This window comes from Hemitrygon akajei, chromosome 20 (genome assembly GCF_048418815.1).
Source record: "Hemitrygon akajei chromosome 20, sHemAka1.3, whole genome shotgun sequence".
Classification (NCBI taxonomy): Eukaryota; Metazoa; Chordata; class Chondrichthyes; order Myliobatiformes; family Dasyatidae; genus Hemitrygon; species Hemitrygon akajei.
In genome coordinates, this window is record NC_133143.1 from 27,203,405 (window position 1) to 27,221,896 (window position 18,492).

General features: G+C 39.2%; 1 protein-coding gene across 1 annotated transcript in view; it reads left to right on the forward strand.

The window, feature by feature from the left end:
• Positions 1-4,528: 4,528 nt before the first annotated feature.
• Positions 4,529-18,492, forward strand: part of anln (anillin, actin binding protein) — a 68,629-nt gene continuing 54,665 nt past the window's right edge. Inside the window, exons 1-3 of the mRNA XM_073024049.1 lie at positions 4,529-4,678; positions 14,919-15,066; positions 18,033-18,344. Of these exons, the coding sequence (XP_072880150.1) occupies positions 4,661-4,678; positions 14,919-15,066; positions 18,033-18,344 (478 nt within the window). The 5' untranslated portion in view covers positions 4,529-4,660. The remainder of the gene's footprint in view (positions 4,679-14,918; positions 15,067-18,032; positions 18,345-18,492) is intronic.

Here is an 18,492-nt window from a genome sequence, read left to right on the forward strand (position 1 = left end):
AAACACAATAAGATAAAGAACACAATAATAGTAATAAAACACAATAAATATAAATACATGAGATAACATATACATAGATTGATTGTATGTCCGTAAGGTGATGCTAGAGTGTCTGTATGTAAGGTGACTGACAGAAAATGATAAATCGGTGGTGGTCAGGGTGTAGAGGGATGGGTTAGTGGAGGTGTTGATCAGCCTTAATGCTTGGGGAAAGTAACTGTATCCAGGTACACCTCTGGGAGTATCTTCATCTCTTTCTGCAAGGAAGTCTGATTATTAGTTCTCCAATGAATACCCTTGAAATTCATTCTTTTTGTAGTTTCAAGCCAGCTGATGAATTTTTGATAAAAACTAAGCTATGTTAAAGTACCTATCATGAGACAATTGATTTCTATATAAATAAGTGGGTTCTATGGAAGAATCTAATGTAAATTCAATAAACAGAAAGGAAATAAAATAGGTTAATTGGTTTATTATTATCACATGTAACAAGGTACAGTGTAAAAACTTGTCTTACATCCCTTTATACAGATCAATCCATTACAAAGGTGTATTGAGGTAGTAAAAGTTAAAACAATAACAGAATACAGTATAAAGTGTGGCTAAAAATGCAGTGCAGGTAGATGTAAGGTGCAAGGTCACAATGAGGTAGATCATGATATCAAGAGTCTATCTTACCATACTAGGGAAACATTAAATAGTCTTATAAAAGTTGGAAGAAAGCTGTCCTTAAGCCTGGTGATTCATGTTTTTAGGTTTCTGTCTGATGGGGGTGGGTGAAGACAAGAGAATGTCCAGGGTAGGGGGTGTCTTTGATAATGCTGTCTGTTTTACTGAGAGAACGGGAAAGATAAACAGAGTTCATGAAGAGGAGGCTGGTTCCCGTGATGTGCTGAGCTGTGTCCACAACTCTCACACGTTTCTTGTGGTCACTGGCAGAGCAGTTGCCATAACAAGTCGTGATACACCTGGACAGGATGCTTTCTATGGTGCATCAGTAAAAAAAAATTGGTAAGAGTCGAAGGAGACACACCAAATTTATTTAGCTTCCTGATGACATAGAGACGCCGGTGAGGTTTCTTAGAATACCATATTCTCTTAGGTACAAAAAGTGAGGATGAAGTTATAGTAAATATTTTCCTAAAAGCCTATCAGTTAGATTCTGTAGACTCAGACAGTTCAAAGATGCTCTGTCTCTATGGCAAACTACCATTAAAAAAAAGGAAAAAAAATCAGGAGGGAACTGATATTCACCATAAAATCCCAGGCCCTTATATCTATTGGATGACCTCAGGACAAAAAGCATATCATTATCATTGATCTGTCCTTTTATTTCAATCCCTGAGCTGGTTGAGGGGAGGGTGGGAGAAGGAGGAAACAGAAACATCTCTTACCCATTTTCCATGAGTATACTCCCTTTGAAATAAGGAAATGTCTCTTGTAATAGGAGAGTATTTTGGTAATAACAACAGACTACTAGAGAACTTGGGAGTGAGCAGATAAATTGAGAGCAAATAAAATGGAAACTAAAGTCAGAGGCTTTCCTCCCCTCAAAATCCAACAGACATTATCAAATAAAGTAAGAAAATGCATTCAACTTTGGAAGACGACATCCAACTATAAAACGGTGATTCAAACACAACTGGGATAAGAACGTAAGAATTAGGAATAGAAGTAGGCCTGTGAATCTGCGCTACCATTCCCCATAACACTTAATTCCCTCTGCTATGCAAAAATCTATCCGCTGTAACTGTATCTTAAGCATATTTAATGAGGTAGCCTCTACTGCCTCCCTGGGCACAGAATTCCATGGATTTACTCTCTCCCGGGAAAAACAGTTTCTCCTCATCTGTGTCCTAAATCTAACCCCCCCCGAATTCTGAGGATATGTCTCATTTACTAGTGAAATCAACTGTCCTGCCTATACCTTATCTATTCCTTTCATAACTTTATATGTTTCAAAAGATCCCCTCTCATTCTTCTGAATTCCAACTATTGTCCCAGGTGACAGTCTTTCTTCATAGGCTAACCCCATCATCTCTGGAATCAATCTGGTGAACCTCATCTGCATTGCTCCAAAGCCAGTATATCTATCCTCAACTAAGAAGACTAGAACACAATATGCCAGGTGCAGCCTCACCAGTACCACATGCAATTGAAGCATAACCTCCCTGCTCTTAAATTCAATCCCTCTAGCAATGAAGGCCAATATTCCATTTTCCTTCTTGATAACTTGTTGTACCTACAAACCAACTTTTTGCAATTTATGTACAAGGACGCTAAGACTCTGCATTACAGCATGCTGCAGTCTTTCACCATTTAAGTAATAAGCTAATTTTCTATTTTTCCTTCCAAAGTTGATGACCTCACATTTACCCATCTGGACCTTTGCCCACTCACTTAACCTATCTGTATTGCTCTGCAGACTCTTCACATCCCTCTGCAATTGGATCCTCAACTTCCTAACTGGAAGACCACAATCTATGTGGATTGGTGATAACATATCCTCCTCGCTGATGATCTACACTGGTGCACCTCAAGGGCTTGTGCTTAGCCCACTGCTCTGCTCCCTATATGCACATATAGCGTGGCTAGGCATAGCTCAAATACCATCTATAAATTTGCTGACGATACAATCATTGTTGGTAGAATCTCAGGTGGTGACGAGAGGGTGTACAGGAGTGACATATGCCAACTAGTGGAGTGGTGCCGCAGCAACATCTGGTACTCAATGTAAGTAAGACAAAAGAGCTGATTGTGGACTTCAGGAAGGGTAAGTCTAAGGAACACATACCAATCCTCACAGAGGGATCAGAAGTGGAGAGAGTTTCAAGTTTTGGGGTGTCAAGATCTCTGAGGATCTAACCTGGTCCCAACATATCGATGTAGTTATAAAGAAGGCAAGACAGCAGCTATACTTCATTAGGAGTTTGAAGAGATTTGGCAAGTCAACAAATACACTCAAAAACTTCTATAGATGTACCGTGGAGAGCATTCTGACAGGCTGTATCACTGTCTGGTATGGGGACGGGGGGGCTACTTACACAGGACCAAAAGAAGCTGCAGAAGGTTGCAAATCTACTCAGCTCCATCTTGGGTACTAGCCTACAAAGTACCCAGGATATCTTCAGGGAGCAGTGTCTCAGAAAGGCAGCGTCCATTATTAAGAACCTTCAGCACCCAGAGAATACCCTTTTCTCACTGTTACCATCAGGTAGGAGGTACAGAAGCCTAAAGGCACACACTCAGTGATTCAGGAACAGCTTATTCCACTCTGCTATCCTATTCCTAAATGGACATTGAACCCTTGGACACCACCTCACTTTTTTAATATGCAGTATTTCTGGTTTTTGCACATTTTTAATCTATTCAATATATGTATATTGTAATTGATTTCTTTATTATTTTTAAAATTTTACTTTTTATTATTATTATTATTTTCTCTCTTCTATATTATGTATTGCATTGAATTGCTGCTGCTAAGTTAACAAATTTCACATCACATGCCGGTGATAATAAACCTGATTCTGATTCCTCTGCACATTTTGCTTTTCCACTCAATCTAGTTGTATCAGTAAACTTAAGATTCACTACACTCAGTCCCCTCTTCAAAATTGTTACGGGTCCAGCACCAGCCCCTGTGGCATTTCGCTCAAGAATGAGTGCCAACCAGAAAAAAATACACATTTATCTCAACTTTCTGCCTTCTGTTGGTTAGCCAATCCTCTATCTTTACTAATATATTATCCCCAACTTCATGGATCCTTATCTTTATGGATGTCTTATATGCAACAGATTTATCAAATGCCTTCCAATCACATAACATCCACCCATTTCCCTCTATCCACCATGCTCATTATATTCTCAGAAATATTGTGCAAAGTTCTGGGGTACACATTTAAGAAAGATGGTAGAGGCTTTTGGAAAGGTGCGAAGGAAATTTTTTAAAAGAGAGACGTTAGATCTGTGAGGCTAAGGTTGTTTTTGGAAAAGGTTGCAAGGGGATCTGACAGAGGGATTTCAAATTACACTTGAGTTAAGATAAACTGTTCCTTCCAAGAGGATTATATAATGAATTGAGAATCAAAACTAACAGAAGAGAAAAAATTATTTATGCAGCAAGGGGGGTTAGATTTTTAGATGTTTTTCCAGTTTGCAATGTTTTCAATGGTGGGATCAGGACAATAATAGGTTTCCTGAAAGAATCTGCCTAGCTGAGGGGAGTGGGGAGCGCTTCATTGTTCATTTACAAACCCTACTCGGATTCCACCTATTGCGACTATTCAGCAAAACCAAACCCACAAACTCCCAACAGCTTTCCCATTTATAGCTTTATCCGTCAACAGCCCCCGTTGTCGTGAATCAGGAGCCGTCCACAAACTCGCCATTGTGAACGAGGATGTCGCTGCCTTGTGATTGGCTGCATAAGGTGTCCATCAAAACGCAGAGCCCGCCTACTCTCCGCTTTCAATTGGTCCGTGGGGGTTGTCCGTCACTCTGCGCCCGCGCAGGCAATCGCTTCCCATCGTCCTTCAGTCTCACGGTTGGCGGCGCCGAATTTCAAATTTTGAACTGCCGGAACAGCGCGAGGAGAGCGGAAGAATTGGACCGACTGAGCGATCGTCGGCAGCTAGTCGGGTTGTAACGTCACGCAGGCACTATGGATCCGTTTACCGAGGTAGGTGACACCTTCCTGAGGCATGAGCTCGGGGGCGGAATGGACCCCACAGTACCACCGTCTGGGCAGCTCCGCATCGAGCCATCGCTCGGTCTGGTGTACGAGTTAGACACCACATTGTTGGCCAGAATTGCACGGGCGATTCCCTCGGATCGTGAACTAACTTACTCTTCTGGCCCTGCCCTGTAATGGATTCTAGGGCAACTCGATTCCCCCCCCCCGTTCTGCAAGAGACCCAATCTCAATTTAGTAACGCCTTTAAATATTGCCCCATTAAAATAACCGAGCACTAGATTCGCTTTATTCTGCACAATAAATCTCACTGGCCCAAATCCAGGGTAGAGGTTATTCATGTATAATCAGTTCTCCCTAAAGTAAGGATCAAATATCCCGAACGAGGCAATTATTAAACGGACTTCAATAATTTATCAGTCATCGGAGAATGCATTGGAGCCCTGAGTGAAATAGCCTATGGAGTATTATTCGGTAGCATTTAATACCGTGGATGTCCAAAATAATAGGAAGTACGTTTTTGCTGCAGGAACCCTTTTATTCAGACTTGCAAAACGGCAGCTGATAATCTCTTGGGAGTGGAGGGAGGGTTGTCCAGTTTCTGTTAACTGAAATGACAGACAGGTAGTTTGGGGCGTGTACCCACCATGAGGGCTGAAAGCAAATGTCATTTGCTTTTTGTCTCTCTAGACTGGAAGACTGACAATATCTAACACGTATTTTGCATACCATTCAGATTTTGAACATTTACTTTTCGTTTCTTGCATGTTGCTGAGTTTTTATTTTATAATACTTCCACTGAGCTTGAGTTTCCATTAATAATAATTTTCATATGACGTGCTACCTATACCAGCATTTGATTTGTGACCACTTCAGTCTCATTTTATGACATATTAAGACGGTATTGGATCACTGCAGGTCCCCTAAGGGCAATCCCCTTAATTTCCCTCCCAACAGTATTATTTTCTCTTGCACATGCCCATCAACTCTTTTTTTTTTTCCCCCATTACCCCGTTATAAATTTGGGATTGTGTTAAACTGATGTGATCAAAGAGAATGTGCAAACTCTCCAGTGACGTTACCCAAAGTTGGGATCAAACTTGGAATGTGAGGCAGCAACATGACAGCTGGCATTCATTAGGGAATAAAAGAACGCAGCTTTTCCCCCAAATAAGACTACTATGGGAATTTCAATCCCTCATACTTTGCTCTTGTAATTAGGAAGTATTTGAGCTGATATTTTAAATTTTATTTTGATGTGCATCTGGGTGGGGGAAGAGATGCAAATTTTGACTGAGCTAATGAACAGCAGACAGTATAGTGAGTCAGCAGCTAAAATAAGATTGAGTCATGTTTCTATACACGGACAAAAGCACAATTGGTTGGTTTTAAATTGAAATTTCAGTTACATGTTGTGTTTGTTCATAAGGTACTTATGGGATTTGTTCGAGGGAGGAGGTACCACTAATGGGATACTATTGCATACACTAGCTCACTGATACTCTTATAGAAATGCAGAGCTGCTATTTTCCAAATAGTTTGAATTTATGTGTTTCGTTCTGTGAAGTTGAAAATAAAATATAGTTAGGTGTGTGGTATCCATAACAACGTAGGTTTGGAAAAGATGGTACCTATTTTCACGTTTGAGATTATACTGGCTATGGTAATCCATGATACACAAGTGAAATGGAAAAGCTGCACCAATTCTTTTAGTGCTTTTATTTGCAAGATTATTTATAGAAACATAGAACACCTACAGCACAATACAGGCCCTTCGGCCCACAAAGCAGTGCTAAACATGTCCTTACCTTAGAAATTACCTAGAGTTACCTCTATTTTTCTAAGCTCCATCTACCTATCCAGGAGTCTCTTAAAAGACCCTATCGTATCCATCTCCACCACTGTCGCCAGCAGCCCATTCCATGCACTCACCTCTCTGAGTTTTTTTTTTAAAAAAGTTAACCCTGACATATCCTCTGCACCTACTTCTAAGCACCTTAAAAGTGTGCCCTTGTGCTAGCCATTTTAGCCCCGGGAAAAAGCCTCTGACTATCCACAGGATCAATGCCTCTCATCATTTTATACACCTCTATTAGGTGTATAATAGAGGTGTATATCCTCCTTTTCCCCCAAATAAGACTACTATGGGAATTTCAATCCCTCATACTTTGCTCTTGTAATTAGGAAGTATTTGAGCTGATATTTTAAATTTTATTTTGATGTGCATCTGGGTGGGGGAAGAGATGCAAATTTTGACTGAGCTAATGAACAGCAGACAGTATAGTGAGTCTGCTCATCCTCCGTCACTCCAAGGAGAAAAGGCCGAGTTCATTCAACTTATTCTCATGAGGCATGCTCACCAATCCAGGCAACATCCTTGCAAATCTCCTCTGCACCCTTTCTATGGTTTCCACAATCTTCCTGTACTGTAGTGAGGCAGAACGGAGGACAGTACTTCAAGTGGAGTCTGACCAGGGTCCTATATAGCTGCAATATAGGCTCTCGGCTCTTAAACTCAATCCCATGATTGATGAAGGCCAATGCACCGCATGCCTTCTTAACCACAGAGTCAACCTGCGTAGCAGCGTTGAGTGTCCTATGGACTTGGACCCCAGGATCCCTCTGATCCTCCACACTGCCAAGAGTCTTACCATTAATACTATATTCTGCCATCGTATTTGACCTACCAAAATGAACCACTTCACACTTATACAGGTTGAACTCCATCTGCCACTTCACAGCTCGGTTTTGCATCCTATCAATGTGCCGCTGTAACTTCTGACAGCCCTCCACATAGTTAAATGTGTGTTTTTTTTTGGCCATTTATACTTGCAGTTACATTGACATCCTAATGACTGATGATTTCTTACTCTGTTACTGTTGGATTTGTTTTGAAGGAATTTGTTTTATTACTGGTCACAGGGAATTCTTTTGAGATTCTAAATTTTCCATCTTGATTCCTATGGTTATTGTACCTCGTAGAATAATGAGGAAGTGAAATCAGCAGTTCATTTTTAAATTAAGGAAGTTAATTTTAAACAGTTCAAAATTAAGAAAGCTCAGTTAAAGTTAAATTTGAGTCAGTACGAATGTTCTCAAGGAAAATAATAAAGTTTTAACCTGTTAATTTGCAACTTAATATTTGCACCACACATGCCTAGGTCTTGTAGCTCCAAATGCTTTCTACAGGCATAAACCAATCTAGAAGAATGGCATGGATTGGCATAATGTATTAAAATGAATAAAATATAGATTCGGAGAATAAGATCTTTTTTAAATTGCCCATTTCTTGTTCAGATGGAGGCTTGACTCTGAAAGTAATGGAGACTGAAGTGACAGCGTTTCCTTTCTTGTTCCACCACTTGCTGTTTCTTCCTAACCAACCTTTGACCAACGTTTCAGTTCCCGATTTTTTTTTTTTGAATATTGCATATCTAGCTAGTTTGACCATCAGTTTCAAGGACAGTTTCTATGCCACTGTTAGAAGCCTAGATTTCTCTAGTATGTTAAAATGGCCTTGCAACTTACTGTTCACCTGCACTGCACTTTCTCTGTACTATAACACTTTATTGTCATTTTACCTTGTAGTGCACTGTTTGGATAGTATGCAACACAAATTTTACCCTGTATCTTGGTACATGTGACAATAATAAACCAATTTGCCAATATGATACTAAAGTGAAATGTTATCCATCCTCTGAAGGTACCATCAAGTGGGTGTTGGTCACAGTCTATTTCTTAAAAAGTCAGAAAATTAAATGCTAGAAATAGAAAGTGCTACATATGTATACAACATATATTGATAGTCTGGAAAGAGAAACAGATAACACTTCAAGATAGCAACACTTCATCAGAACTAGGAAAGAGAACATATGTAGTTTTACCTAACAGAGAAGGTGGACAAGAATTAGCAGAACAAATTAAATATCTCTGATTAGGTGAGACCATGTTCCCTTTGTTTTATGCAACCTGGTCTGTATTAATTAGTTCTATTATTTTTACTCAAAATTTAATAACATTTAAAACTGAGTAATACTGACTGTTAGGTGCACTTCATTTAACAGTCTAACTTGGAAGGGTATATTCTCACTTTCTTTTTGAGTTCCAACTTCTTTTGATTTATAGAATAAGCAGTAAATAATTTGATTTAAGATATTTTTCCATTCCTCAGTGATTCTTTTAATGAAACGTCAGTGGTTTGTGCCTCATGACTAATGTATACCTTGGCTCTGAGAGATTGGAAACTGTTTCAAGCTTATATCACCTAAGTCTTTAAAACTTTGGTTCAGTATGCTGTTTGCTCCAATAGAATTTGAATTTCTAGTCACATGCTGAACTGTATATTCTTGAATGAGATCCAGCTGTTTCAACGAAAATATTCTGGTGTAGTGAAGTCTAACAGATCTGGAATGTAATTCAACTTGGTGAAATGCTGTCAGTGCATCTGATTATAAGCAAACCTTATGAATCATTGGAAAATGGCATATGCCAAATTGCAATGTTATATAAAAGCTGAAGTTGAAGTTTTCTTTTTCTTTCTTTTAGGAAATACTTATGTGTGTTTGGGGTAGTTGAAGTTCGATCATAAATATTAGATTTAATAGTAACCACCCTTATAAGAATTAAAGAGGAATTTCTTTCAATGATGAGTGTGGAAAATATGGAACTCTTGACCACAGGGTTTGATTGTACTTACCTAATTCCTCAGTAACAAAGAACTTGTTGATAGAACGAAGTGGAATGTATACACTGGTGTGTACGTTTTTTCCATTGTTGTAGAGCAATATAGCCCAAACACAGGTCCTTATCTTCACTAATTCCCTTTCCCAGAGCTTCTACTTCCTACCCAAGATCTACAACTGTTTGGGTAGGCCCATTATCTCTGCCTGCTCCTGCTCCACTGAACTCGTGGCCTCATACCTTGACTCCATTCTATCCCCTTGGTTCAGTATCTTCCCAATTACATCTGCGGCACTTCTCAAGCTCCTGATCTCCTCACTAATTCTTTGGCCCTTACCATTTTCGTCAATGGATGTCCAGTCCTCCTACACTTATCTCCCATTAAGAAGGCCTTAAAGCTCTCCCCTTCTTTCTCAATAAAAGAACCAACCAATTCCTTCCACCACCACCAGCCTCCGTCTGGCAGAACTGGTCCTCGCCCTCAACAGATGACAGCATTGGTGTTGCTTTATGCACCCATGCTGAGTTCATAATTTCATTAACTTTTTTCCATCTTTCATCCTGCCCTTAAATTCACTGATATCTTCAACATCTCCCTGAGCAGTGCCACCGTTCCAACGTGCTTCAAGGCTGCCACCATCGAGCCCGTGCCGAAGAAGTCTTCAGTGTCCTGCCTAAGTGACTACCGTCCCGTTGCACTTACATCCATCATCATGAAATGTTTCGAGAGGCTCGTCATGAGGCATATTAAGACCCTGCTGCCCCCCTCACTGGACCCTCTGCAGTTTGTGTACCGTCCCAACCGCTCAACAGATGACGCCATTGCCACCACCCTCCACCTGGCCCTAACCAACCTAGACAAAAAAGACACATACCTTCGGATGCTGTTCATAGACTTTAGTTCAGCATTCAACACAATCATCCCTCAGAAACTGATTGGAAAGCTGAGCCTACTGGGCCTGAACACCTCCCTCTGCAACTGGATCCTAGACTTCCTGACTGGGAGACCTCAGTCAGTCTGGATCGGGAGCAGCATCTCCAACACCATCACACTGAGCATGGGGGCTCCCCAGGGCTGCGTGCTCAGTCCACTGCTGTTCACTCTGCTGACCCACGACTGTGCTGCAACACACAGCTCGAACCATATCATCAAGTTCGCCGATGACACAACCGTGGTGGGTCTCATCAGCAAGAACGACGAGTCAGCTTACAGAGAGGAGGTGCAGCGGCTAACAAACTGGTGCAGAGCCAAAAACCTGTATCTTAATGTGAACAAACCAAAAGAGATGGTTATTGACTTCAGGAGGGCATGGAGCGACCACTCCCCACTGAACATCGATGGCTTCTCGGTAGAGATTGTAAAGAGCACCAAATTTCTTGGTGTTCGCCTGACGGAGAATCTCACCTGGTCCCTCAACACCAGCTCCATACATAGCAAAGAAAGCCCAGCAGCGCCTCTACTTTTTGCGAAGGCTGAAGAAAGTCCATTTCCCACCCCCCCCCATCCTCGTCACAGTCTACAGGGGTTGTATTGAGAGCATCATGAGCGGCTGCATCACTGCCTGGTTCGGAAATTGCACCATCTCAGAACGCACGACCCTGCAGTGGATAGTGAGGTCAGCTGAGAAGATCATCGGGGTCTCTCTCCTCGCCATCACGGACATTTACAGTACACGCTGCATCCGCAAAGGAAACAGCATTATGAAGGACCCCATGCACCCCTCATACAATCTCTTCTCCCTCCTGCCATCTGGGAAAAGGCACCGAAGCATTCGGGCTCTCACGACCAGACTATGTAACAGTTTCTTCCCCCAAGCTATCAGACCCCTCAATACCCAGAGCCTGGACTGACACCTTGCCCTATTGTCCTGTTTATTATTTATTGTAATGCCTGCACTGTTTTTGTGCACTTTACGCAGTCCTGTGTAGGTCTGTAGTCTAGTGTAGCTTTCTCTGTGTTGTTTTTTTTTTACGTAGTTCAGTCTAGTTTTTGTACTGTGTCATGTAACACCATGGTCCTGAAAAACATTGTCTCATTTTTACTATGTACTGTACCAGCAGTTATGGTCGAAATGACAATAAAAGTGACTTGACTTGACTTGACTCTTGGTCCGTTTCTGACACCTCCATCCCCTTTCTCCATCTCTGGAGACAAATGCACGTAATGTTATTTTAGTCTGGGTGGAAGACTTCTGTGTTAAGCTTCTGGTATGGATTGGTAGTATTATCACCAAATAAGCTGGCCACATTCTGATTGGATGTGCTGCAAGTGGTGAGAGAATAAAGACAATGAATAAAGTTACATTGTCACATCAACCAGCTGAAAATGCACCTGTCTGTACCTATGGATTGGAAGATCATTCATTGTTTCCTGTTGAGATATAGTGGTATTTTCTCATTGTGTCCACCCCATATTATGTATCACACCCATCATGACATATCAGTTAGATTCAGAAACTATAAATATGAAAAGCTGTGTGGAATATGTAGCAGCAGTATTGTATTCCATCTCATTCTCTAGCTTAAGCATAATACTTTCTCATTGTCATAATCCTAAATTGATGAATACAGGGGACAACACTAAGAGCAATAAATACAGGGTTTGCTCAATAACAAAGTCCCTGTCTACCCCAAAATCCACCAACCTGCAGTGCAATTGCAGTGCATTATTAAACAGTAGGGTGCCAAACAATAAAAGCATTTTTTCAGGAATTTCCTGTTTGGCCTTTTCCATGTTTTAAGTTTTGTGGAATCATGTAGTTCTTGACCCCAAGAGATTGCCTAAGTACAGAACATGATCAGATCAAAGACTTGCATTCTGACACACCCGGTCATGACTAGTTATTGGTAATTACACAGCTAACTGGAAAGAGAAGCCATGAACAATCAAAATGACAGCAAGTTGCTGTTCTTTCATCATTCCCAATGTCATAGTTGGCTGTACTCTAATGATCTCTTATTATCATCTTTTTAGTTTATTGTGTTCTTGAACCGTTAGTATGTGAACAGCTACAGAAGAAAAAAGCATTTGCAAACCAATATACCATGACAATCTTTTATATCGCTTTTCACCTTGTCTTGAACTATAATCTATGAAGGTGAATTACCAGAAAGAAAGTGGATTGATGGAGGTCATTGTATGCTTGTTTAGGCTATCCTCTTGAAAATATTGTTTTGTACCTTAAACAGTGGTCTCAAACTGGTTTGGGGAAAAGCAGAAAATCACTTTCTATATGCTAAACATGTTGAACAGACAAAGTAGAAACTAGTAGAGAAAAATTAGAATATCATATTTGATTCACTAGTGTTTCATCACCATTTTCTTCTACCTTATTTATTCTACTAGTTTTAATATACAAGAAAAATAACAATTCCTTTTTTTTCTTACATTACAGTGCAGTACAGGCCATTCAGCCCTCCATGTTGTGCCAACCCATATAATCCTTAAAAAAAGTACTAAACCCACATTACCCCATAACCCTCTATTTTTCTTTCATCCATGTGCCTGTCCAAGAGGCTCTTAAGTACCCCCAATGTTTTAGCCTCCACCACCATCCCTGGCAAGTCATTCCAGGCACTCACAACCCTCTGTGTATTTATAAAAAAAAACACACAAAACACAACAACAACAACTTACCCCTGATGTCTCCCCTAAACTTCCCTCCCTTAATTTTGTACGTATGCCCTCTGGTGTTTGCTATTGGTGCCCTGGGAAACAGGTACTGACTATCCACCCTATCTATGCCTCTCATAATCTTGTAGACCTCTATCAAGTCCCCTCTCATTCTTCTACGCCTCAAAGAGAGAAGTCCCAGCTCTGTTAAACTTGCTTAATATGACTTGTTCTCCAATCCAGGCAACATCCTGGTAAATCTCCCCTGCACCCTCTCCATAGCTTCCAAATCCTTCCTATAATGAGGTGACCAGAATTGAACACAATACTCTTAAGTGCGGTCTCACCAGAGATTTGTAGAGTTGCAACATGACCTCTCTACTCTTGAACTCAATCCCCCTGTTAATAAAGCCTGGCATCCCATAGGCCTTCTTAACTACCCTATCAAACTGTGCAGCGACCTTGAGGGATATATGGATTTGAACCCCAAGGTCCCTTTGTTCATCCACACTCTTAAGTAACTGACCATTAATCCTGTACTCAGTCTTCTGGTTTGTCCTTCCAAAATGCATCACCTCACACTTATCTGGATTGAACTCCATCTGCTATTTTTCTGCCCAACTCTGCAGCCTGTATCCTCTTGTAACCTTCGACAACCTGCAGCTCCATGCACAACTCCAATCTTCGCGTCATCCGCAAACTTACTCACCCATCCTTCCACCTCTACATCCAGGTCATTTATAAAAGTCACAAATAGCATGGGTCCCAAGGACAGATCCCTGCGGCACTCCACTAGTCACCGACCTCCAGGTAGAATACTTTCCTTCCACAACTACCCTCTGCTTTCTTCCTTTAAGCCAATTTTTTTTCCAGACAGCCAAGGTTCCACTTATTCCATGCCTCATGACTTTCTGGATTTCATCACTTTAAATCAGCACCTTAATTTGCTAATGACTGCACTGCTAGCTTCAAACCACTTTTCCTCCAGTAACTCACCTACATACAGCAACTTGTCATCATTCCTAACAAGATAAATACCACTACAGGAAATCATGTTGTTTCATCTGGAGAAGGATTTTAATTACATCCGTAAAGCTGAAATCTAGTTGTTAATACATTAATATACAACAACAAATCTTACTTATCTTGCAGAGAAAACAACGAATGTGTTGTCAATTGGCACTCAGGAAGTGTTCTGGACTTCTTGTATCACACCCTTAATACTGTGTTATTTTCTTGACACTAACTGTAGGGTGCTGCTAAATGTAAGATGAATGCTATGAATGTGCATGCATTATGAGCTAATTGTCATCATATTTTGTAATAATTCAGGTCTACAGCAGTGAACAAATGAGCAAGAATGTTTGGATTTGCATTTATACATTCTACTTCATTTTTTTACACTCTTCCCTCCTAAAGAGAGAACTCTGTTGTGATTTTTCTCAGACACTGCTTTTCACAAGATCAAAAGATTAAAATATGGTTTAAAAATCTTTTCTAAACTTTTGTTAGAAATGTACTAATCTACTGAAAGCCTTACCCTGCAATATTGATTAATATATCAGGAGTATTTATGATGACTACAGAAACACCAAACCTCACTTAAGTTTGTGATTGTGCATTATATGTAACATTAGAAATCTACACATGATTTTTTTCAGAATATACTACGTATTTCTAATCAAGCTGAGATAAAATGTGGGCTGATTACTTATATAACTGTTGGTTATAGATGTCATTCCTGATGTACGAAGAATATTTCTGTACTCAGCTTGTCTTTTTAAAATAAAATAAAAGCTTATTGTTTTATTGAATGAAGTAATGTGATTTGCTTATTGTTTTAACAGAATGAAGTAATGCAATTTGCTTAGTGTTTGTATAATGTGATCTGATTTTGAGGCTGTGGACAATACACTGAATTGTTACCTATTCTAGAAATTACTTGAACGAACTCGGGCTCGACGAGAGAATCTGCAGAGGAAAATGGCTGAGAGACCATCAAAAGCGGTTCGGCAAGTTGTGAAAAGATCTAGGGACCCTTTGTCTGAGGCTAACAACCAGCCATTGGAAGTTTCTGAGGAAGGTATGAGCTTCTTGGCTGTGTACTTGATTCTGAAGAAAGATGTCCTGAAGTCTTTATATGAATTGTAACAGAGATCCTTTGTTTTGAAGAAGTAATACACTACATCTACTCAATGTCCAGTTTACAGGGAAGTTTTACAGTTTACTAGTTATTTGAAGCCTTAACCATGAAAAGTGAAGGTGCCCTCTTCTGTAATGTGTATTTACAATTGGCTAAAATGGTTTTAATGGTTCAAATTCAGCTAGTGTTATGATTTTCCAGCTCATTCACAGGATACTAAATTTATGTGATGCGTCCTCAATGTGATGAACTTCTAGCCGAGTAGGTTAAATAATAGGTTAAAAGGTCCAATTCTTTGGATAGAGTTTTTGCTTTCTATCATTCAAAAGCATTTCAATTCTGCAGATATTGATTGAATCATGTAAAATATCTGAACATTTGAAGTTGTAATCATTGCTCTCCCTCTCCCCACCCCCCACAATTTGGCATTTTGCACTTATGTAGTCTCTATCATTGGTTCAAGATTTGTTTCATCTGATTATTGCTTGAATCATGCAATATATCTGAAGATTTGGAAAGGTTTGCCCCTCTGACAAAGTTAGTGACATTTTACAGTTATGTGATTTGTCATTGGTTCAAGATTTGTTTCATCTGATCTAGATCAATGCAGAAAACTGGCAAATGCATAGTTTCCACTGATTAGGAGAGGCTTTTCAAATTGTTTCTGGAAACTTTAATATTTAAGAGTATTTAATTTACTAAATAAACTACTTTATGCATCCAAGATTGGGAATGGTTCAGTGAGGTCTTGTCGTTATCACTGATTTTTAATTAGTTACTTGCATATGGGGAATTGGAGGCTTACTTCACACATGTTTTATTTGTGGTGGTGCTTTAAATGTACATGCACATCAAGGGCATTTTTAAAGCAATATACTTACTTGAAAAGCAATATACTTACTCAAAACTCCTGAGGGCTGATAGTTGGCATTATCTTCAGATATATCAAAGGAAAAAGAAATCAACTGCAGTTGTATAGATAAGACATAACTGTAAGAAGTTAATCAGAGACATGCACTCATTAACCAAGGTAACAGAAGATGGTAAATATTTCCGGTAATCACTTTCTTTTGCTCTTTGTAAGGGAGGATATGTGCAATATATTTCACCATGCAACTAATCATTTAGATCTTGGGTCCATTGTTGAAGAGAAAGTTGTACTTACGTGAATAGAATTTTTAAAAAAATCTTGGGGCTGCCAAATAAAAATGAGAAAAGAGATTTAATAGGCTGACAATCATTAGATTGCCAGAATATTCCAGTCAGCCAGTGTGATATCCATATTAAAATATTGTCAAATCAACATATAAAGACCCCATTATTTGTCCTATTTTATGTAATCAAATCAATTGTCTGTTGTCCTTATCATAAACCTTATCAGCACAATAGTAATATAGATTTAGAAATGAGATGTATCTCATTCAATGTCTTGAGGGACTGTTATAGTACTGAAGCATGTACTTCAACAAATAAATTGAACGTGACTGTCTAAGTTAAACTGGAGGGAAACAGTTAAAGCTGAGGTGGGGATTCAAGGAAAAATCCATGGTTGCAGGATTGGGTGGCAGGAGTCATGAGAATGGAAGAAAATCTGGATGGGGAGCTGGTGTTAGGCCACAGCTTCTACTTTATAATTAATGGCATGGAATCAGAAACCAAGTCAACCCAATATAGCTTGGTCTTTATTCTCCTAAGTGTGTCTCTGAGTTAAACATAATATCCTATTGTATACCTCTGATAGCTGTATTTTACTAGTTGAACTGTTCCTTTTGAGCTCAGAGCAGACTAAACGAATGGAGTATTTATAATGTACCTTTAAATAATCTAAACAATGATGTACCGTGATGACGTGTAGGTGCAAGTCCCTTTACTCCTGGTGCTTAACCAGTTTTTTTTCTTAATAGGGTTATTATGATTCATGTATTGCTTGTTATGATAAATTACAAATATGAAGAACATGCAAATCTTTTTCCATTAGAACAGCAGATTCTGGGGCAAAATTGTATAGATATTTAAAGCGAAGTAAAGGCAAGAAAGAAAAATAAAACACTGGTTTTGGTTACTTAGTGTTTTTTTCTTATTGGGACATGCATGCTACTGGCAAATATTGCATTTATTATAAAGCCAGCTAGGTTTTCCCTAGAGCAAGGGAGAGTAAAATAAGGAATTCATCACCTTTTCTGTTTTTTTTGATAGAGATACTTGTAATATTCCTGATTTTTAGATTGTAGGATAAGGAGAGAATTGTTAAACAAGAGATGGAAGTAGGATAGATTACTTTGGTTGCCTCCATGTGCTGCTTGATCTTTTTTTTTTGCAATTTCTTGTTTAAGTAAGTAATTATGTAGACATGTTAACACAAATAACTAAAATCTGTGGTAGCATTTTATGAATATCTTATTGACTGTTAAAGGTGAGCTCAACCTTTGGTGGATCTGACAAGTGAAGAATACGCCAAAAATACTTCTGTGGGGAAAATAAATCCATGATTTTATGTAAAATAACGTACTTTGAGTGATGTAACTCAAATTGTTGCCACTGTTTACTGCTGTTGCATTAAGATCTGTAATTACTTTTGCAAGTTGTCATCAAGATGGATGCAGTATTATTTGAATGTAAGATTAATAATAGCGGGCAATATCCACACAAATATGGGGATTATTGATCAGAGGCACTTGAATGAACTTTGGGAGACATGAGATGTGAACGCAATTAAAAAATGAACCTCGAATTATTAAATCATAATGCAAACACACTAAGTTGTAATTTATACATGATTTTTGAGTTGTACTTTTATATATTTCGTCTCCTTAGGCCATTCCATAATTTATTGTATATTCTATGCTTGTGAAAACTATCTTCAACAAAACTTTGCGTATTTAATTGATTTTTTTTTTTGTATTCAGCAAAAGCATCAACCAATCCTTCTCCATCTAAAAAACGTTGTTCAGACAAAATGGAAAGCCCAATCCAAGACATAGAAAACGAAGAACCAAATACTCCCATGACTGAATTTGTTGCACAAACTCCACCTGCCATCAATCCTGTTGCACAATCTCCATCTCTGATTGCTTCTGTTGCTCAATCTTCAAGTCAACCAAGGCAATTAATTAACAAACAGGAAGAACAGAAGGCGAAACAAGATGCACTCCCAGTAACATCGCTGAAGAATCGGATGCAAAAGCTAGCACAGCAGTTGCATGCATGGGACTCTGAAGGTATAGTCTGATTCTGTTAGACTATGACTATCAATTTCAATGTGGCTTGTTTCCTGCTTTCTCTTTTAAAATAATGCTTCTTTCAGATATTCAGAATTGTAATATTGGAATTGGGTCTTTCCCAAGACTACTTGCATTTGTAAGATAC